The following is a 24052-nucleotide window of genomic DNA, read 5'->3' on the forward strand; positions in this document are numbered from 1 at the left end:
ACACCACCATACAAAATTTTGTCCTGCTCCGTCACAAGCTGCATGAGTTTTCTATGTGTTCTGTTAATTTTGTCCAGCAGCGTATTAGCAATGCTAATATTATTTCATACACAGTGTGCCAATTAAATAACAAGACTGACGCTACTACAAAAAAAAGAATAACACTAATGGCAAAGTAAGGGTATATATTTTCGGAGTAATCACCTCCAATAGGTACACACTGTTTACATCTTTTATACGTTTTGAAAACACTTCTAGAACTCCTCTTTTGGTACTGCTTTCAGCTGGTCAGTCACTGCAGCCTGGATGTCTTCTATCATCCTGTATTGTGTTCCTTTCATGACTGTTTTAATTTTGGGGAACAAAAAGTAATCTGCAGGAGCCAAATCGTTGAATATGGTGGGTGTTCAATGACTGGAATCGATTTTTTTGCCAAAACACTCGACTCTCTTTTCTCGTTGCTCGAAACTCAATGAATGTGGTATAAAACGGGAACAAATTTTTCTCTTACCCACACAGATTCCTTATTGCTACTGATCATCTCAGCAAGCAACCTCATTGAAATTGATCTTCAGTCACAATTTTTCTAACCTTTGTGACAGTCTCCAGTGTACGAACAGAGATCGGTCGGCCAGATCAGGGATCATCCTCTAACGACTCATGTCTTTTACGAAAACGAGAAAACCGTTCAAATACTCTTGGCCGAGACAAACATTTGTCTGCATAAACTTTTTTTAAATCGTCAATTTACAATAAAATTTGATAACTGCCCTTTGCTCCATTTTCAATTTTATGATGACATGCACAAAACTATTACTCATCCCATCATAAATCACAAACTACTGACCAGACAAGTTTCCACTTGCATTCGTTGGAAAGAGCACACTCTAGCAGATCTAATCATGTACTATTTTGGCCTCTTACATTAATACTAAATGCAGAGCGCATGCAGTCTCGTTATTTAATTAGCACCCTGTAAAACAGCACACATAAAGATCTGTAACTATATTTTTGGTTTATGTATGCTTCCTTCTGTCCAGTGTGTCTTGAGAGAAAATAAAATATAATTTCCATATTGGCATGATGTGAAGGAATTAAAAAAAAAAAAAAAAAAAAAAAAAGATATATTCAACCCTTTGGAGTATGGAAAAGGCCTGAGTTTGAATCTATCTCAAAATGGAGGGCATTTTATCAACATTTTTCATACTGCGGCCAAGTTAGTTAGTCTCTGGCATGATTCTATCTCCAGGAACTTGAATTTTTCATCCAGCAAACAGGCAAGCCAACCAAAGAATACATGCTGTTAAAGATTCAATATACTGACACCTCATAGCCTTAGTTGCTTTGATACTTAATACATGTCATTGCCTTTTGAATGTTGCTTTGGTTAATCATATTTCTTAAAGAATGGTACTCATTCTTCTCTACAGTGCTAAGAAAATAGATGAAAAAAGCTCAGCACAAATTTTATTTAATTCTTCATTTAATAATTGATTAGTTTGAAGAATCTGAAGTCACTGCCATATCCCCATGGCCCATGTTAAAATGGAGAACATGACATTCAGGTATCAGATTTGAAGGGCAGAAAAATAATAGTTTTAGTAATTTTACTGGTCCTCTTTCATGTAACAGCTTCATTTGCTGTTTTCATTCATGCATGGTGGTAGCTTGACATTATTCTGCTTGCAGTGGTAATTTTACAGTGGTGAAACTACACAACCATCAGATCTCCAACTAGAGGCGTTCAAAAATTCAGATGACTCGATGATTAGTTGGGTATGGTTGTTATAGAATGTAGGATGGGCCCATTCGGGCATCTCATGAGGGAAGGGCCAGAATTTGTAGTTTTGCCTCTGCAATTTTGTTTGTTGTCTTTATTTTAAATAAGCTTTTATGTCAGCACAACCACAAGCATCACTACTTAAAATGTCATGCATAAAATTTAACAAAAAAAAATCAAAGTGATCCTTTTTTTTGTTAAATGTCCATTCCTTTCAATATTGTTTCTTATAAACATATTTATATATAGAAATTTTACTGAATGGAGAGAAAATAAAATACATGATGCTCTATTTTATCAATAATTATGACAGGATCCTTTTGCTTGCTTCATTATTTAAATGAAGAATGAGTACAGTAAAGCACAGTTTTCCAAAGTTGGCATCACCAAATTTTGCCATCATATCAGCATTGTTTTCACTTTGATTTCCTATCACTGTACATTGATATAATTGACTGATTTAAAATAAATTTTTGATTAAAACATTAAAAGGTTATGACGTTTAACCCCAGGGGCTCAGGCTCACATCTGGTGAATATGGGTGTGGCACACCCAGGGTCCTGAACAGGTATCATAATTCTTCTCTTTCTTGGATTCCCTTCCCTTCTACTTTTGACACTCTCTCTCTCTCTCTCTCTCTCTCTCAGGGTAACTCGGGATTTTTTTTTTTTGACGTGCAGCATAAGCCTCAGGCTTCCTTGCACCATATAGCTAATAATAATAATAATAATAATTTCCTCATGTTTCATGCTTGGCAGCCGGTGAGCTGTTTGGTGAGCTAATAATTGAAATATTCAATTTCATGTGTCCTTGGTTAAGCTTGTGCCTCACATATTACCTCTTTCTTACCTTGGGGTTGTCAAATTAATTTTTGGTATGTGCATAGTGTGTCAGCATCAAAAAACATTTCGTGAATACTGATTTAGGGCATGAAAAGAGTACAACATGATGTCACTAAGTAGTGCATGAGCAAAGAACTTACAGTTCATATTGATGTTGCAATGCCCTTGCTCTTCGAGAATGTTAGGGTGTTAAAATGTATAAGTAGTGATATTTATTATGATAATTTTAGTTGCTATGCTAAATTAACAAAATTATATATTGTATTATCCATTTTAACATCATATATTCACTTGAAAAATATCTTTATAAGAAAATCAGGACAGAACAGCATCCCCCCAAAAAAAAAGGTTTTAGGGGCACTGAAACCTTATGCCAAAAATTGGGACAATCCCAGAAAATCAAGGTACTTGATCACCCTACGTTGGTGCCCAGTGACATGACAATAGGGTGGTGAGGATAACAAAATTTCATAAGCACAAGGATTGTAGGCTCCCTCACCAAATTTTTTGTTGTCTCAATAAAGTCTATCAGTGGGATTTTTCTATGGGCCATTTCACCCCAAGTTGTGCTGTCTGCAATAGTATTCAACTGGCTTACAGTGCAGGGGCAGCAGTAAGCCAGCAAATGCACAAAAAGAACTTAAAATTTACATATTTCTTTGTATATAACCCTTATGGAAAAATGTGAAGTAATCCAATTCTGGAATTAGGTCATTGTCATTTAGGCTTTTATCCATAGTTTTTATTTTCAGTCCACACTCTTAACAGTTATGTTTGTTTGTTATTTGGTTTTTAGGAGCATTAGCAACTAAGGCCATATTGCTCCGGGATATGCGGTGGTCGTTCCCTGACCTTTCCGCATCCTCCGTATTTGGTGGTCACGGGCTCGAACCCCGGTCTAATCAAGAAGCGTGTGCTATGCACTGCTGCTGCTCCTGCCCACCTGGCTACGAAGGCGCCCTCTTAACAGTCTCTTCCCCTTTAGAAGCCCTTGATGGTGCCACATGGCAGATTTTTAATTTTGTAAATTGCATGAATCATTATCACAGTGGTTTGTGGTAAGCTGACTGCTTGACCATGTTCATATTATTCCCCTCACATCTAACTTTTTTAATACTCAATTTGACTGCTAAAGAGATTGCTTTCTGGGTTTGATTTTTTTTCACAGAAACAGAGATTGTTTCTTGTGATTTATTTTTTTCACAATATGCATGTAACTGTACTTGTTGGCCATTTTTTTACACATACCCATAGATATGGAGCAACGCCAGCCACAAGCATGTTCAGCCAGTTCTGTCAAACAGGGCCCCGCACTCAAATGGTCTAAAGAATATCATCTACATCTTTTCCACATTTCTATCAACGAGCTTGCGGCCATCTTAATGTCACAGTATCGTCACTCCAAGAGCACTTGGAGTGACGATAATGTGAATAACAATTAGACAATTCATGAACCAGCACCAGCGACAGCTCCAAGCAGGCTTACGCCCAGCACCTTTCATGCACGTCACTATGATCCTCCTACTGACTGCCGAAAAAGAGTCAGGCTTATCTGTGGCAGTGTATGAGGTATTTTACGATGTATGAGGTATTTTATTTTGTAGTAATAATTTTTTTATTGTACAACTATAAAATTACTCTTTTAAAAGCCTTTGAATAAATATTGGATGCACTCATTATTTTCTTTTTTGTGTTGTACTTTTCTCATCCCAAGACATAAATTACATATGCATTCCATATCCAAAAGTCCATTATTTAACTGGAATTAAAAGTCACAAATATTAGCAACTGTTCCGTTGTAGTGTGTGTAGTCCCATAGTGCCATCTAATCATCAACTTAATTATTGCTGTGACAATCTATTTGCCAGTTCAAACATGAGCCAATAATTTACAATTCTTCTAACTTATATTCAGCTACCATCAGTGGGTCTTCATCTCTCTCTAACACGCACAAATATTTCTTGGCTTCCTCCTGACTCCCTCAGTGGTCTGCATATTCCCCATTCTCACCTTTAAAAATTTTGTTTTGTCATCTGGTGTCTGGCTCATGAGTACCTTAATTAAGGTTGTACAACTATATCTAGGTTATACCCAAATATATGGACTGCTTGTCCCATTGTTTATTGATCACTGCCCTATTAATTGAATTTTACATGATTTGTCTCCTTTATTGGTGTGAAACAAACTTCAAACTTTTAATTAGTTTCCTGGTTATTTGCTAAAACTGAGTTATTCAATTAATCAAACTTGTTCAAATCAAAAAAAAAAAAAAAAAAAAAAAAGCTTAGAACTAATTTTTCATATCAATCATTCCCTTGGATATGGTTCCTCTGTTTTGCGTGCCCACTATCTCCTTGTAATTACTAGTCTGGCTCAATGATTGTAATCCATTTTGTTATAGTTCCCCCCCTTTTATTATATAACCATTAGCAGAAAAGTCTGAATTTGCAGAATATGATTGATTAATGACTGTAGTAAAGACAGAAGCCTTTGAAAAGGGAGCTTGTGCAAGGCCCTCATTATATTTTTGAAGATTATCTGAGCCTCTTGTTAGAAAAGTTAATTTAATAAAATGTAACAGACTATTTTTAAACAGGGATGAACCTTAGCTGAAATGTTTTTAGACAAGCCTCTTAAACAATTAATGACAGTCTCTTTATTCCAGTGGCCAGGTATGGGCTCGATGCTGGAGGGCCATCCATTTTCAGGGCTAGTTGCACAAGTCGACTTGAAAATTGCTAGAAGTAGAGCATATACTTCATTCCCAATGCGTATATTTTGTTTGATATCGAACATAGGACGTTATTTAAAATTGTAATTTTTATGTTGTACCCACTTTCAGTAATATCTGTATTGTTTTTAACTTCTGGAGGTAAGAAATAATGAGCAAGTAGAATCTTATTTTATAAAAATTGTCATAATGGTCTGAAAGTAATTCTTGAATAGGGCCTCACAAATTTTGGGGTCAGCCCTGGTTTGGAGCAATTTAGAGCATTGCAGTGTCTGGAAACTAGGCTATTAAGCAGAGGCCTAAACAAAGTGCTTAAGGCTTTAAATGGATTAAGTAAACTAAACTGATGGTTAACAGGAGAGATTGCATCTACAGGAATGGGATACACTTAAATAGAAAGGGTGCAAGAATATTTGCTGATGCTATCGAGGCAGTGTTAGGTGGGTCGGAAAACTGCTAGCTTGGGGGGAGACAAAGACCAATAGATTGACAGTAGCCACTGGCAGAGGTGAAAGAGATTCTTGCACTGCTTCTATTAGAATGAGCAGAAGCCTGAAAAACATGATGCATGGTATTTCAGAGACTGCTGGGAGCCATTGCGGTACAAGAAGGAAATAAAATTGAGAGTAGGAGTGTGTTATAGGGCTAATGACTCTGATGAGTATAATAAGATATTGTACAGGGAAATAGAGTGGGCCAGTAAATCAGAGAGTCTTATAATGGGGGATTTTAATTTCCCAGATATTGACTGGAATTTGTGGGTTGGTCACTCGCACACTAGCAAGGCTTTTGTGGATTTATTGGATGATTGTTTTCTACATCAGCATGTTCGTGAGGCAACAAGAGGGAGCAATACTCTTGATCTGATTATCAGTAGTGATTCTTCATGCATTAAGAACCTGCAGATAAATGAACCACTAGGTGGCAGTGATCACAGTGTGTTGAAGTGGGATTTACTCAAGGAGGTAACTACCATCAGAGGTAAAGGGAAGGGTTTTTGTTTTCGTAAAGGAGACTATGATGGTCTGAGACAGTATTTAAATTCTGTGCAGTGGGACCAACTGATGATGTTACCAACAGCAAACTCAAAATGGGAAGCATTCAAGGAACTAATCTTGGAGGCTACCAGGCTTTACATACCAACTAAGAAATATTGTTCAAGGTTTAGGCCTAAATGGTTGTCAGATGAACTAAAGAGACATGTGGCAGAGAAGAAAAATGCATGGGATACATACAAATTAATGGGTGACATGGAAGCCTATGATAGATATAAGTTGGTCTGTAACCAAGTCACAAAGGAGATTAGGCAGGCAAAGGCAGACTACGAAAAATCATTGGCAAAGGATGCAAAGAAAAACAGAAAAGAGTTCTTTACATACTTGAACTTGAGAAGGAAAGGGATGAATCAGATTGGTCCACTGGATATTGATGGTTCAACAGTTGAGGATCCTGCTCAGGTGGCTAACAATCTAAACGAGTATTTTGCATCTACATTCACGCATGAGGAGTTATTCAGGAAGGAGAATGATGTAGGTAAAGTAAACATTGGCAGTGAGCTGGATGATTTTGTAATAACTGAGAGGAAAGTGGAGGAGAGATTGTTGAGGATAAACATAAAAAAGGCACCTGGGGTGGATGGGATCTATCCAGTTATATTAAAGGAGGCAGCAAAGGAAGTATGCAAACCCCTAGCCATAATTATGAGAGCTTCTTTGGACTCAGGGGAGGTACCCATAGACTGGAGATGTGCAAATGTAACCCCAATTCACAAAGGAGGATCAAAGGCTGACACAAGTAATTATAGACCTGTTAGTTTAACTTCTGTTCCAGGTAAATTAATGGAGGCACTGGTCAAAGAAGCACTGCAGGATCATCTAGACAAGAATTCCGTTATAGCTCAGACGCAGCATGGTTTTGTTAAGGGCAGGTCTTGCCTGACCAATTTGATTGGATACTATGATGTAGTCACAAAAGAACTGGATGCAGGGAATAACTTTGATATTATATATTTGGATCTTAGAAAGGCTTTCGATACTGTTGCACATGGAAGACTGCTGCACAAATTGGAGCAGTGTGGCATTGGAGGCAAATTGCTGCTATGGATAAGGGGATGGTTGAGTGGCAGAAGACAGAGAGTGGTAATCAATGGACACTGCTCAACGTGGACTAATGTTATTAGTGGAGTTCCTCAAGGTTCAGTGTTGGGTCCGTTGTTGTTTTCGGTGTTTATGAATGATATTGATGATGGGATATCAAGTTTAATGTCCAAGTTTGCAGATGATACAAAGGTTGGCAGGGTCGTTAAGGACACTACTGACGCTATGCTGCTGCAACAGGATCTGGAAAGGTTGAACAGATGGGCTGAGAGGTGGCAAATGAAGTTTAACATTGACAAATGTAAAGTACTACATATGGGATACAGTAACCCCAGAGCAACGTATCAACTCTGTGGTACTACACTGACAGTGGTGGAGAATGAAAAGGACCTGGGGGTAATTGTGCAGGCAGATATGAAGTTCTCTGAGCAGTGCAGACGAGCTGCAAGAGTAGCTCATGGTGTCTTGTCAATGATATACAGGAATTTTTCTAGCAGGGATAAGGAGGTGATTATTCCCTTGTATAAGGCAATGGTTAGGCCACATCTTGAGTACTGTATACAGGTCTGGAGGCCTCATTTCAAGAAGGATGTAGAGCTGCTGGAACGGGTACAGAGAAGGGCAACAAGATTAGTAAATGGAACAAAGGGTTGCTCTTACGAAGAAAGGCTTAAGTTTTGCAAATTACAGAGTCTGGAGACTAGGCACCGGCGAGGTGATCTGATAGAGGTGTATAAGGCTTTGAATGGTTTGAGCATGCTCAATGCCAATGGGATTCTTCATCTTGCTCAGAATAATCACCTCCGAGGGCATAAATTCAAATTGAGGAAGGACGGATGTCGGATAGATGTGCGGAAATTTGCCTTTGGCCAGCGGGTGGTTGGTTGGTGGAACCGACTTCCATCACTTGTTGTTGAAGTTGATAGCCTAAACAAATTTAAAGCTCAACTGGACAGGTATTTCGAACGAACGGAGGGGTGAAATGGGAGTGGGTTTTTTTTTTTTTTTTGGCTGATGCTGAATAAGCTTGCTTTCTTGCATCATATGCCTCTACTAATGCTAAAAAAAAAAGTAAACACATGGGTTGTGTTAGGGTAGCTAAGAATAGAAACAGGTGCAGGTATACTTGCGTGTACACCAATGCTAGGAGTTTAGTAAATAAATTTGATGAATTTGAGGTATTGCTCAAAACATCAAAGGCAGATATTGTTGGGATATCAGAGACGTGGTGTCACACAGATATAAGGGATGCAGAACTGCAATTTGGGGAGTATAACGTCTACAGAAAGGATAGACAGGATAGGAAGGGGGGAGGGGTTATGCTATTAGTTAAGAAACACATAAAAACCAAGGAAGTGAAGCCAGTCAACATCGCTGGACAGTGCAGTGTTGAGTCAGTTTGGTGTGACATAAGCATTGGGAGATCAAAATTGAGAGTAGGAGTGTGCTATAGGCCTAATGACTCTGGTGAGTATAATAAGGAACTGTACAGGGAAATAGAGTGGGCCAGGAAATCAGAGAGTCTTATAATGGGAGATTTTAATTTCCCAGATATTGACTGGAATTTCGGGGCTGGTTACTCACACACTAGCAGGGCTTTTGTGGATTTATTGGATGATTGTTTTCTACATCAGCATGTTCGGGAGGCAACTAGAGGGAGTAATACTCTTGATTTGATTATCAGCAGTGATTCTTCATGCATTAAGAATCTGCAGATAAATGAACCACTAGGTGGCAGTGATCACAGTGTGCTGAAGTGGGATTTACTCAAAGAGGTAACTACCATTAGGGGTAAAGGGAAGGGTTATTGCTACCGTAAAGGCGACTACGATGGACTGAGACAGTATTTAAATTCTATACAGTGGGACCAACTAATGATGTTACCAACAGCAAATTCAAAATGGGAAGCATTCAAAGAACTTATCTTGGAAGCTACTAGGCTTTACATACCAACTAAGAAATATTGTTCAAGGTTTAGGCCAAAATGGATGTCAGATGAACTAATGAGGCATATGGCAGAGAAGAAAAATGCATGGGATACTTACAAATTAACACATGACACAGAAGCCTATGATAGATACAAGTTGATATGCAACCAAGTTGCAAAGGAGGTTAGGCAGGCGAAGGCAGATTACGAGAAATCCTTGGCAAGGGATGCAAAGAAAAACAGCAAAGAGTTCTTTACTTATGTAAACTCTAGAAGGAAGGGGATGAATCAGATTGGTCCACTTGATATTGATGGGTCAACTGTCGATGATCCTGCTCAGGTAGCTAACAAACTAAATGAATATTTTGCATCGACATTCACACATGAGGAGTTATTCAGCAAGGGGAATGTCAGAGGTGTATTCAACTCTAGCAGTAAGCTACAGAATCTTGAAATAACTGGGAGTAAAGTGGAGGAGAAACTGTTGAAGATAAACACAAGAAAGGCACCCGGGGTGGATGGGATCTATCCAGTTATATTAAAGGAGGCAGCAAAGGAAGTAAGCAAACCCTTAGCCATAATTATGAGAGCTTCCTTGGACTCAGGGGAGGTACCCATAGACTGGAGATGTGCAAATGTAACCCCAATTCACAAAGGAGGATCAAAGGCTGACACAAGTAATTATAGACCTGTTAGTTTAACTTCTGTTCCAGGTAAATTAATGGAGGCACTGGTTAAAGAAGCACTGCAGGATCATCTAGACAAGAATTCCGTTATAGCTCAGACGCAGCATGGTTTTGTTAAGGGCAGGTCTTGCCTGACCAATTTGATTGGATACTATGATGTAGTCACAAAAGAACTGGATGCAGGGAATAACTTTGATATTATATATTTGGATCTTAGAAAGGCTTTCGATACTGTTGCACATGGAAGACTGCTGCACAAATTGGAGCAGTGTGGCATTGGAGGCAAATTGCTGCTATGGATAAGGGGATGGTTGAGTGGCAGAAGACAGAGAGTGGTAATCAATGGACACTGCTCAACGTGGACTAATGTTATTAGTGGAGTTCCTCAAGGTTCAGTGTTGGGTCCGTTGTTGTTTTCGGTGTTTATGAATGATATTGATGATGGGATATCAAGTTTAATGTCCAAGTTTGCAGATGATACAAAGGTTGGCAGGGTCGTTAAGGACACTACTGACGCTATGCTGCTGCAACAGGATCTGGAAAGGTTGAACAGATGGGCTGAGAGGTGGCAAATGAAGTTTAACATTGACAAATGTAAAGTACTACATATGGGATACAGTAACCCCAGAGCAACGTATCAACTCTGCGGTACTACACTGACAGTGGTAGAGAATGAAAGGGACTTGGGGGTGGTTGTGCAGGCAGATATGAAGTTCTCTGAGCAGTGCAGACGGGCTGCAAGAGTAGCTCATGGAGTATTGTCAATGATATAAAGGAATTTTTCCAGCAGGGATAAGGAGGTGATTATTCCATTGCATAAGGCAATGGTCAGGCCACACCTAGAGTACTGTATACAGGTCTGGAGGCCTCATTTCAAGAAGGATGTAGAGCTGCTGGAAGGTGATTATTCCATTGCATAAGGCAATGGTCAGGCCACACCTAGAGTACTGTATACAGGTCTGGAGGCCTCATTTCAAGAAGGATGTAGAGCTGCTGGAACGAGTACAGAGAAGGGCAACAAGATTAGTGAATGGAACAAAGGGGTGCTCTTACGAAGAAAGGCTTAAGTTTTGCAAATTACAGTGTCTGGAGACTAGGCACCAGCGAGGTGATCTGACAGAGGTGTATAAAGCCTTGAATGGTTTAAGCATGCTCAATGCTGATGGGATTCTTCCTCTAGCTCAGAAAAATCACCTGAGAGGGCATAAATTCAAATTGAGGAAAGACAGATGTAGGATAGACGTGCGGAAATTTGCCTTTAGCCAGCGGGTGGTTGGTTGGTGGAACAGACTTCCATCCCTTGTGGTGGAGGTTGATAGCTTAAATAAGTTTAAGGCTCAGCTGGACAGGTATTTTGAATGAACAGAGGGGTGACGTGGAAGTGGGTTTTTTTTTTTTTTTTTTTGACTGATGCTGCATAAGCTTGCTTTCTTGCATCAAATGCCTCTACTAATGCTAATGCTAATGCTAATGCTATACTTACTTTTGCTTGGATAACACACGTATAAGAGGACATAAATTTAAATTGGTAAAGGATGGCCGTAAGATGGATGTGTGAAAATTTGCTTTCAGCCAAAGAGCAAATGATTGTTGGAACAAACTTAATTCAGATGATGTGGAAGCAGGAAGGATTTGACAAATTATTAGAAGAGTTGGATAGTTTTTTTTTTTTTTGACTGATGCTGTATAAGCATGCTTCCTTGCATCATTTTTCATAGCTAATACAGATACTAATTTGTATCAGTATTAGGCTGAAAACAAATTTCCTCACCTGCAACCATCCTTTATAATTTAAATTTATACCCTCTCATATATGTTGTTTGAGCAAAAATAAGGATGCCATCAACATTTAGTTTACCCAAGCTATTCAAAGCCTTAAACACCTCAGTCCACTCTCCTCGGTTACGTATATACAGATACTGCAATTTATCGAATTGAAGTCTTTCTTGATAAAGAATACCTTTTTTTTGTGCCCCTGACTAATCTTATTGCTTCTTGCTGCATTCATTCCAACAGTAGTAGTAGTAGTAGTGGCATGTGATGCAAGAAAGCAAGTGTATGAGCTTATGCAGCATCAGCCAAAAAAAAAAAAAAAATCGCACCATTGCCTCCAAATGCCTGTCCAGTTCCTCCTTAAATTTATTCAACTTATCAACTTCCACAACGACAGATGGAAGTTTGTTCCAGCAATTAACCACCCGCTGGCTAAAGGCAAATTTCCGCACATCTATTCTACATCTGTCTTTTCTTAATTTGAATTTATGCCCCCTTAGGTTCGTAATCTGAACAAGTGGAAGGATCCCATCAGAATTCAGCGTGCTCAACCCATTCAAGGCCTTATATATCTCAATCAGATCACCGCGCAGGTGCCTAGTCTCCAGCCACTGCAATTTGCAGAACTTAAGCCTCTCTTGGTAAGAGGATCCCTTCATTCCCCTCACCAATCTTGTTGCCCTTCTCTGTACACGCTCAAGTAAATCTACATCCTTCCTAAAATGAGGCCTCCAGACCTGTACGCAGTACTCAAGGCATGGCCTGACCATTACCTTATACAGAGGAATAATCACCTCCTTTTCCCTGCTAGCAAAATTCCTATATATCATTGACAAAACCCCATGACCTGCCCTGGCAGCCTGTCTGCATTGCTCAGAAAACTTCATATCTGACTGCACAATTACTCCCAGGTCTTTTTCATTTTCTACCACCTTAAGTGTAGTACCACAGAGTTGGGACGTTTCTCTGTGGTTACTTCTACCCATATGCAGTACTTTGCATTTGTCAAGGTTAAACTTCAGTTGCCACTTCTTAGCCCATCTGCCCAAATTATCTAGATCCTGTTGCAGTAGCACACTGCCATCACTGTCATTAACAACCCTGCCAACCTTTGTATCATCTGCAAACTTCAACATTAAGCCTGATATACCTTCATCAATATCATTGATAAATATACAAAACAACAGTGGACCTAACACCGAACCCTGTGGGACTCCACTAATAACATTAGTCCACGAAGAGCAGCACCCATTGATTACCACCCTCTGTCTTCTCCCACTTAACCATCCTTTTATCCATGGTAGCAACTTACCCTTAATACCATTCTGCTCCAATTTGTACAATAGTCTTCCATGCGCAACAGTGTCAAAAGCTTTCCTAAATCCAAATATATGATATCAAAATTATTTTTTGCATCCAGTTCCTTTGTAACCACATCATAATATCCTATAAAATTTGTCAGACAAGACTTTCCCTTAACAAACCCATGCTGTGTCTGAATTATCTGCAGTCTTGTCTAGATGATCCTGCAATGCATCTTTAACCAGTGACTCCATTATTTTACCCTACAGTTCTACATCCTTCCAAAAATGAGGCATCCAGACCTGTTATGAAGTACTGGAAACAGCCTGACCATTACCTTATGCAACAGGATAATCATCTCTTTGTGCTGGAGAAATTCCCGTGTATCATTAACAGAACCCTATGAGTTGTCCTAGTGGCTTGTCTACATTGCTTAAAGAACTTCATGTCTGACTGCATAATTATCCCGAGGTCTTTTTCATTCTCCTTTTCATACCAAACAGTTAATATGTTATTCTGGGGTTATTGCTACCCATACTTAGTACCTTGCATTTGTCAATTAATATTTGGATAGCATTCAGATAAAATTGAAAAATGTGATACCATAACTAAGGCAGTGGTGACATTGTTTCCCGCTAAGCACTCGTTGAACCTATTGGTTTTTGTTGTTACATCCACCAGTCGATAAAATAATTTCATATGTAATTTTATTGATCGCGATATATTGTTTTCACTTTCTATGATTTTTAAATTATCATAAATTAATTATATATTTATTTTAAACTTCCAGGAAAGTTAATCAATTTCTTTCATTCTGCAGTAGTATATCTCTCCATTCACATCTCTGTTTGTTATTATTGTTGGGTTTTAAGTGCATCAGTGACTTATCAGTGATTATATTGTACCATTGGCATTATGTAGTTAAAAATGATAAATAATAAAATATGTATCAAAGAAGTTCTTGCTATTAAAAAATTGAAAGCTGAAGGCCCTAACAGTCGTAATGATTACAGGTTGAGATTTCCAATACATGGAATATGATTAATGTACGATATTTTCAATCATGGGTAAGTCCTTCTCAAGATCACTTTTCCTTCTGATATAAAATCTTAGCTCATTCTTTGCCTTTCATGACACAACAGTATCTAAAGATGATGATCTCATACCAAAAAAGTAGTTAACTTAATACATTAACTGCTGCAATGTTAAAGAAAAAATTTCACCATCATTTTTTTAACTATGGTGCCTAACTATGTACTTAACCATTCATATAATAAAAATTAGTTTTTCTCTTATGATTTTTTTTTGCGAGACCTGCTGTCATGTAAGTTTTTTTTTGTACAAGTGGGCCTTTGTATAAGACCCCCTTGTACAAAAAAAAAAAAAAAAAAATTCACTTCTGGTTATGACACATACCCCTGCTCTCATACTGCTCGCTTACATTTATGTCATTTATTTCTCCAGTCAGTACAAATTTGTGAAGTTGAATTATTTAAAATAAATAATATTTATTATTTATTTGTGGAAAAAACAATGTAACTGCAATATTCAAGTCAGGCCACCTACTTGAAAAGTCTATGTGACATGACCATTTAGAGCTGTACACCATGTTTCAGAATGAAAACTAATGAACAGCAAGTGAAATGCTTTGTTTGATGGGCTTGTGTGATAGTAGATTGTGACCAGAAAAAGTGGAAAATCCTTGTAAAGGTAACTTAAGGACTTTGACTGGGATAATTGTTATTGTTTTAAAAATTTTCCAGTACAAACATTTTTATGAATATAACCATAATTTGAATATTTAGTTGAGAGTATAAAGTTTTTTTGTATCAATTCAAAATATAATGCTTTATTATAATTGCATTACCATATTTTTCAGACCTGTTGTATAGTTTTATCTCTGTTCAAAAAGACAGCCTAATTGTCTATTAGATAATGTCATGTAACCACAGGCAGTGATGGGTTGCCAAAATCTTAAAAACTGGTTCCCTATAAAAAAGTTTGAACTTGAATGCATATTGCAGCAAGCAACAAATAAGAAGTGCACATGCATAGTAACATAACTCTTGACCTAATTGTTATAGAAACAGCTCTTTAACTACTAGAAATGCACATTCCCTTGCATTTGAAGTTTATTTTCTACATCTTATTATTTTCTACACCGTTTTACAAGGTTAAGATTATTCAGTTTTGAGATCATGTTATTACATTTGTTTGTGTAAAATTTTAAAAACTGGTTTGCACGAAATGGTGGAAACTGGCTGCCTCTCATCACTGACTACAGGGTAAAATCATATTCAAGGTTTCCAGGTAGCCTAATTAAAATTCTTTAATAACACAAAGCACAATCAGAAGCATCTGCCATCTCACAGAGTCAATAAACAGTCATGAATAAACAGTGTGACACAAAAGGCCTATCAAACTGAAAAGACTGAGGCATAAATGTTGTGTCTCAGGGTGGTTAGTATATTAAATGCTGCTTTGCAGTAGAATTTGTATACAGTAAATTAAACCCTTGATTTAAAGGACCCCAATATAACGGATTTCAGATTTAACAGAGCGGACAAATAATAATACAGTAATGTACATATTAATCTCGACCATATTATTTTTTAGGTTATATAAAACTTCAGTGTTATTATTAATTAAAAATTAATAATAATTACCTATTTCCATTATTGTTTGATAATCACCTACTTTTCTTTTTATAATCAAATTAAGGAATTTGTTTTTTATTCATTCTGAAAATGTGTTCAAATAGCTGTTTTCCAAGATTACAGATAAGAGCAGGTGGTGACTTGCAAGCTGAACATAACTTGGGACACTAAACTGCAGGTCTACCGACTCGCTTTGTTTTGGTCTCGGTCTGCCTCAACCTATTGTGTGGTCAGGTTGCATACAGAGTGTTTCTGTGATTTCTGAATTTGACTTTATTTATTAAATAGCAGTCCATACAATTTAAAATGGCATCAAGTGATAGAGGAGTTAAAAGAAAGTATGTGAACTTAAATATGGCACAGAAATTAAGGCTAATTGAGAAATTAGAACAAGGCGTCTCAGCAGCACATGTTTGTGAAATTTACTGCTTAAAAAAACAAACAGTTTCTGATATTTGTAAATCAAAGGCCAAATTGCAACATAATTTTATATGCTACAGTACTGTATATTGTATTAAAGCTTTTTTTTAACATTAAGAACAATAAAAATGTCTCTCCCAGGTTACATTCAATTTAATAGACTTTTAGCATTAACGGACACCCCTTCTCCCCTATTAGTCCGTTAAATCGAGGGTTTACTGTACTTAATTTTTTTATGATTTTTAGTTGAATTATATCGGAACTCTGTAGTTTTAATGGCAACCCTTAGGAGAAGTGTACTTCTTAAAAAGCTAAATTAATAATGGCTAAATGTACTCATTATTTTTATTTACTATATTTTCTATTCATCCTTAATCAGAGTAATTTGAGGTAAATTTCCAATAAATTGATAACATCTATAGCTAGAGGGCTTGTGCATAGTGTGTATATCACACTTTAAATTTTTTAATGTTTTAAGTACTTAGTGTTTGTTTTGTTTTCTTATTAATATACCTTAGATTTTTTAGTTAATCTTTGATTTTATTTCCTTCAAAGCGGCTAAAAGAGTTATTATTTCTAACCATTGTTTCTGAAATGTACTATTAGCTTACAGGTGTTATGACTCAGGGAAGAGGAGATGGGCACCAGTGGGTGACATTATATCATGTATCTCACAGCACAGATGCATTTCATTGGAAGTACTGCACTGATATTTATGGAAAGAGAAAGGTCAGTTAAAATTTCAAAAGAAATGTTTACATTAGTCATGAAGTCTTTTTTTTTATTTAGTGTAAGAAATGTGTCAGTATTTTCTTGACCATACTTTATATGCTTTATTTTCATTATTGACACACCAAGAAGGTAGAGGACAGTCCATGGGTTTGTGCCCTCCCCTCCTCAAGTCATTTTGTATATGTGCGAAAAAACAAGTTTTGCTAATGTGTTTAGTGCAAATAACATTAGTCACTGTGTTTGCAAAGTATGCATTATTTCATACTAAATAAACTATAGCATATAAATAATAAAGGACAAATAGGATAAAAGTATTAGTCGTTCATGCTCCAGATAATGCATGTTCTTTTTTTTTTTTTTTATATCAGAATGAGTATATTCGGTGGCACCCTTTTTAGTAATGAAGAAATCTATTAACACACTGCCTTGAAATCTTATTGCATAAGTTTACAATGGTTTGGTGGGAAATGTGAGTTCAAAAATGCAACTCTTGAGTTTTTTTTTTTTTCATTTATTATTGAAAAAGCTTTTTTTTTTCACAAAATAAATTTTTTTATAAAAAATAATTTTTTTGTGTTTCTGAACAAAATAGGAAAACCTGGTATTGCATTTTTGCATATTTTATTCAAATATGCAATTTATACTAATACGATTGCAAAAAGAGAACATTTTAGAAGTACCAAGACTGCACAGCACAAGACAAGGTAAATAATAAGTGAACAGTAGACTGCTATAAGGTATATTCTCTGTACTGTTTTAGTATGTATAGAAAATTCTAGGTAAAGCCATGTTTATTTCTGTGTTTGTAAGTTTTTAGTGTGTATAGCAAAAAGGGACTGTGAAATGAATCTGGAATATATTTCCACATTTCTGGTAGTTTTATTTTGAAAAAGTTCTATAATTTGTTTATAAGGTGTAATATATATATTTCTCAGTGAAATTGGTCATCAAATTTCTTTGAAAAGCCATGAACTATATACAAAGTTTGTCATGCTCATGTTGAATAGGTATGAAAATTGAAAATAGAGTCAAGATAAGAAAAGATAAAGTTCCTATCTTTTGGCTGTTTTCTTGGTTTGGTATATTTTTTTTCTTTTTTCAATTAGTATTTAATGAGCTTTCCCTAAGTGTTCCATGAAATGTGCCACCAGAAATTAACATTAAACTAAATTTCAATATTTTGCTGCACTTTAAAATTAAAAGAAAATATACTCTGTATATTTACAAAAACCAATTCCAGTGATGAAATTAATATGAACTATTTTATTTCTATTTTTTTTTTTATGTAAACCCCAAACACGAGAGGTATTAGAACCTATTGTATGTAGAACCGTGCTTGGGTTGGAGGTTGAGAAGATGAAAGAAGATATTTGTTGACATTGGACTTAAACTTCTGTAGACTGTAATTTTCAGGAAATACGTATGAAGAAAGGTTGTTCCAAAAAACGGCAGTTGAATGAATAAACGAGGAAGATGAAAAGTTGGTTCTGTGAGTTTGAAGTTGGACAGTAAATGGATGTTGGCTGGTGGCGGCACGTGTTCGGACTGTTTTGAAAGAGAGAGTGGGAATTATAGAAGCCAATTCAAAAGAACAGTGCCAATGGAAGTATCTGTAGAAGAGGCATGCAGCAGAAACAGTTTGCCTATGAGAAAGCGAGTGGAGAGACTCTGTTAGACACGAATCATTGATTAACCTAACTACCTTCTTCTGAACAGAATCAAGAAACCTGAGAGAGGTTTTGGTGGCACCACCCCAGATGTGGGAACAATATTCCATGGTAGGGCGGATTTGCGATTTGTACAGAGTGAACAGCTGTTTGGAAGAAAAGTAACGGCAAGAGCGAAAGAGAAAACCAAGTTTTTTAGATGCAGAGGAAGCAGTATTTGTAATGTGCCAAGAGAGATTAGAAGTCAGGGTAATCCCCAAAAGAGATATATCATTTTGCCTAGAAATCAGAGTGTCACCAAAGATAAGCATAGAACCAGAAGAATCCTTTTTGAGAGATATAAGACAAGACTGAGTTTTAGAAGGATTGAAATCAACTAAGTTGTCTTTGCCCCACTGGAGAATTACCTGGAGATTGGCATTTAAGGAATTGGTAGCAGATAATCAAAAGTTGAAGATGATTGAGCAGGGCAAGGTTTCTCAAAATGGAAAGTGGAATGCAATGTGCTATCAACGGCAAAACTATGGATAGGATTTCCAGTCAATGGAAGAAGGTCATTAATATACAAGAGGAAAAGAGAGGGGGAAAAGAACTGAACCTTGGGGGAAACCAGCATTAGTGGAGAAGTTAGAAGACAGAGAGCCATCTACCATCACACTCAGTGAGCGATCAGAGAGAAAACTGGATAACAAATTACAAAAAACAGTTTGCAAACCATAAAATGCAAGCTTGTTTAGAAGACCTTTATGCCAAACAGAATCGAAAGCCTTTGAGATGTCAAGAGCAACTGCTTGTGTTTCACCAAACTTTTCCATTGAATTTGTCCCTATATGGATAACATAAGCCTCAATATCACCAGTGGATCGACACTGATGGAATCCATAGTGGCAATCGTTGATCAGACAGAAGGTTTATAGGTAGTTTAAGAGTTGTTGGTTAATTGATTTCTCCATTACTTTAGAAAGAGTAGAAGTTATTTGTTATTTGGTTTTTTTTAGGAGCATTAACAACTAAGGCCATATTGCTCCGGGATATGCAGTGGTCATTCCCTAACCTTTGCGCATCCTCCGTATTTGGTGGTGACGGGCTCGAACCCCGGTCTAATCAAGAAGCGTGTGCTACGCACTGCTGCTCCTTCCCACCTGGCTACGGAGGCGCCTAAGAGTAGAAGTAATTGCAATGGGACAATAATTGGATGGGAGGGACTTGTCACCCTTTTTAGGAACTGGCTGGATATGAGCAAATTTCCAAGCAGAAGGAAAAACACCTTTGGAATAACAAAATTGAAAAAAGGCGGCAAGGAACAGGAGTAAGTTCAGGAGCACAGGTTTTGAGAACAAGTGGAGAACCATTGGGACCTGGAGCTTTCTTAGCATCAAGATTCGTCAAAATCCTTCTGACATCCTTTTGATGGAAGACCACAGGAGGCATTGAATGGAGTGTGTTGGGAATGGTGGGAGGTGTTTTAACAAGATAATTAATACATGAGTTGGAAGAAAAATGGGATGCTAGCAGGTCAGCTTTATCCTTGGCTGACGTGACAACAGAACCATCTGGTTTGGACAGAGGTGGGAGATGGGCAAAGAAGACACTCCATGGCAGACACTACAATGACTTCCATCAAGATCACACCGATAACATTGCTTCCAATGCATGGCTCACAGGCGCCTCCATAGCCAGGTGGGAAGGAGCAGCAGTGCGTAGCACACGCTTCTTGATTAAACCGGGGTTCGAGCTCGTCACCACCAAATACAGAGGATGCGGAAAGGTCATGGAATGACCACTGCATATCCCGGAGCAATATGGCCTTAGTTGCTAATGCTCCTAAAAACCAAATAAACAAATAAACAAGCATGGCTCACAAACAGGATGCTCTTCCCTGAGACTGAAGGATTCATGCTGGCCATCCAAGACCAGGTAATCAACACCAGAAACTATAGAAAATACATTGCAAAGGAGCCCGGAATGTCAGATGACACATGTTGACGATGCCACCTGGGCCTCAGAAATGATCCAACACATCACCGCGGGTTGCAAGGTGATCACCCAGATTGAGTACACTCATAGACACAACCAGGTAGCCAGGATAATACATCAGAAGCTAGTGAGGAAATACCAGTTGACCAAAGAAAGTGTGCCATACTACAAGTACGAACCCCAGGCAGTACTAGAGACCCGAACCCACAAGGTGTATTGGGACTGGGCCATAATAATGGATAAGACCATCCCGCACAACGTAACTCTTGTGGACAAGGTGGAAAAGGCTACATACCTGATTGACATAGCAGTGCCCAACACTAGCAACCTGCAGAAAACCCATGAGGAAAAAATAAGGAAGTACACGAACTTGAGACATGAGGTCAAGGGGATGTGGCATATGCAAGAAGTATCGACCATCCCCATCGTGTCAACCACCGGTATGGTACCAAAGACCCTACGCAGCAGCCTAGCAGCAATAGGTCTCCCAGAGAACACCTACAAGGAACTCCAGAAAGTCACAATCCTGAACACCTGTAGGATAGTCAGAAATTTCCTTGACCAACAGTAATACCAGACATTACAACCACCCTGTGTACTTGGTAGCAGTACCCATCCCAGAGTGGAATCCCCCAATCAGGGAGAAATAATATAAAGCAACAATAATAATAATTTTCCAGTTGGAAGAAGATGATTGTTAACTTCTATCCATCTAAAATAATGATAATATTATTGATAATATGATAATATTATTAGTCCTGTCTTATTTCTTGTAAAAACATTCTACTGCTCCCATTGCTCATCATCAACAATACTCAGATTTTTACATGAGCTTGCTTATCTTTACTGGGAATAACTGACTCTTTAGCATAAGGATATCACAAATATTGCTTCCTTCTAACAGAGACACTGAGGCATACCCATGTTGTTGCTATGGCTCAAATCCAGCAAACATTTACAACTCAAACAGCATCCTTCAAATACCATAACTTCAAATCATGCATTAGCATTAGTGGAGGCATATTATGCAAGAAAGCAAGCTTATACAGCATCAGCCAAAAAAAAAAAAAAAAAAAAAAAAGAAAAGAAAAAAAGAGAAATGAAAAAAGAAAAAAAAACCCTTCCCATTTCGCTGATCCTTTAGTTACAAATGTTTCTCTAGTTCTGGCTTAAATTTATTTAAGCTATCAACTTCCACAACAACAACAACAACAACAACAGATGGAAGTTTGTTCCAGTAATCAACTACCCGCCGGCTAAAGACAAATTTCTGCGCAATCCATTTTGAAAAAAGACATTTTGAATTTATGCCCCCTCAAGTGCTTAATCTGAGCAAGAGGAAGAATGCTATCAGCATTAAGTCTGCTCAATCCATTCAAGGCCTTATACACCTCAATCAGATCGCCTCGCAGGTGCCTAGTCTCCAGAAGTTGCAATTTGCAGAACTTAAGCCTTTCTTCATAAGTGAACCCCTTTGTTCCCCCCCCCACCAGTCCTTTTTCCCTTCGCTGTACTCGTTCTATCAACTCTACATCCTTCCTAAAATGAGGCCTCCAGACCTGTACGCAGTACTCAAGGTGTGGCCTGACCATTGCCTTATACAAGAGGATAATGTTCTTGTTTATACTCCGGCACGACCAACAGGTCAGTGGAGTTTAATAAATCAATCAATACAAATGTTAATTGTATTAAGCAGTTATGGGCTTGAACCTCAGTCTAGTCAAAGAGCGTGTGCTACTGCACTAGCGTTCCTGACAACTTGGCTACGTAAGGCCTAAAAAAATTTTCTTGTTTATACTCCGGCACAACCACCAGGTCAGTGGAGTTTAAAATAAATCAATCAATACAAATGTTAATTATATTTAGCAGTCATGGGCTTGAACCCCAGTCCACTCAAAGAGCGTGTGCTTGCGTGAACTTGTGATCTTGATGACTTGGCTAATCAGGCCTGATCACATCCTTTCCCTGCTCGCAAAATTCCTGGATATCATTGACAAGACCCCATGACCTACTCTGACAGCCTGTCTGCACTGCTCAGAAAACTTCTTATCTGACTGCACAATTACTCCAAGATCGCTTTCATTCTCCACTACCCTGAGTGTAACACCACCCAGTTGGTACATTTCACTGGGGTTACTGCTACCCATATGCAGTACTTTGCATTTGTTAATGTTAAACCTCAGTTGCCACTTCTCAACCCATCTACTCAACTTTTCCAGATTGTCTTGGAGCAGCATACTGTCATTACTGTTATTAACAACCCCTTGTATCATCTGCAAACTTTGACATTAAGCTTGATATACCTTCATCAATATTATTGATAAATATACAAAACGACAATGAGCTGAACACTGAACCCTGAAGGACACCACTAATAACATTAGTCCATGTAGAATAGTATCCATTATCACCCTCTGTCTTCTCTCACTCAAACATCCTTTTATCCATTGTAGCAACCTGCCCTTAAATTTATACAGTAATCTTCCATGTGCAACAGTATCAAATGCTTCCTGAAATCCAAGTATATGATATCAAAATTATTTTTTGCACCCAGTTCCTTTGTGACCAGGTGATAGTATCCAATAAAATTGGTCAGACAAGACTTCCCCTTAACAAACCAGTGCTGTTTCTGAATTATTACTGCTGTCTTTTCTAGGTGATCCTGCAATGCTTCTTTAACCAGCGACTCCATTATTTTCCCTGGAACAGAAGTCAAACTTCTGTAACGGGTTTGTAATTATCCCTGTCACCCTTCGATCCCCCCCCCCTTTGTGAATTGGAGATACATTTGCACATCTCCCATCCATGGAGACCTCCCCTGGGTCCAAGGATGCTCTCATAATTATGGTTAAGGGTTTACTTACTTCCTTTGCCACCTCCTTTAATATAACTTAATACATCTGTAATCAGGTTACAAAGGAGGTTAGGCAAGCGAAGGCAGATTACGAGAAATCTTTGGCAAAGGATGCTAAGAAAAACAGCAAGGATTTCTTTACTTATATAAACTCTAAAAGGAAGGGGATGAATCTGATTGGTCCACTTGATATTGATGGTTCGACTGTTGATGATCCTGCTCAGATAGCAAACAAACTGAATGAATATTTTGCATCTACATTCATACATGAGAAGTTATTAAGGTTTGAAAAAGGCAGAAGGTTATCAAATTGTAGTAGGGTGCTTAATGATTTTGTAATAACTGAGACAAAGTGGAGGAGAAATTGTTGAAATTAAACATAAGAAAGGCACCTGGGGTGGATGGGATCTATCCAGTTATATTAAAGGAGGCGGAAAAGCAACTAAGAAAACCCTTTGCCATAATTAGGAGACCATCCTTGGACTCGGGAGGTTTCCAAGGACTGGAGATGTGCAAATGTATCCCTAATTCACAAAGGCGGATCGAAGGGTGAATCGAGTAATTACAGACCAGTTAGTTTAACTTCTGTTCCGGGTAAAATAATGGAG

General features: G+C 37.9%; 1 protein-coding gene across 1 annotated transcript in view; it reads left to right on the forward strand.

Moving 5' to 3' along the window:
* LOC150087318 (lactadherin-like) overlaps nucleotides 1-24052 on the forward strand; it is a 209092-nt gene that overhangs the window by 117053 nt on the left and 67987 nt on the right. Inside the window, exon 4 of the mRNA XM_090371983.1 lies at nucleotides 16821-16943. Coding sequence (XP_090228109.1) covers nucleotides 16821-16943 — 123 coding nt within the window. The remainder of the gene's footprint in view (nucleotides 1-16820; nucleotides 16944-24052) is intronic.

This window comes from Mastigoproctus giganteus, chromosome 4 (genome assembly GCF_048544385.1).
Source record: "Mastigoproctus giganteus isolate SK-2022 chromosome 4, ASM4854438v1, whole genome shotgun sequence".
Taxonomy (NCBI): domain Eukaryota; kingdom Metazoa; phylum Arthropoda; class Arachnida; order Uropygi; family Thelyphonidae; genus Mastigoproctus; species Mastigoproctus giganteus.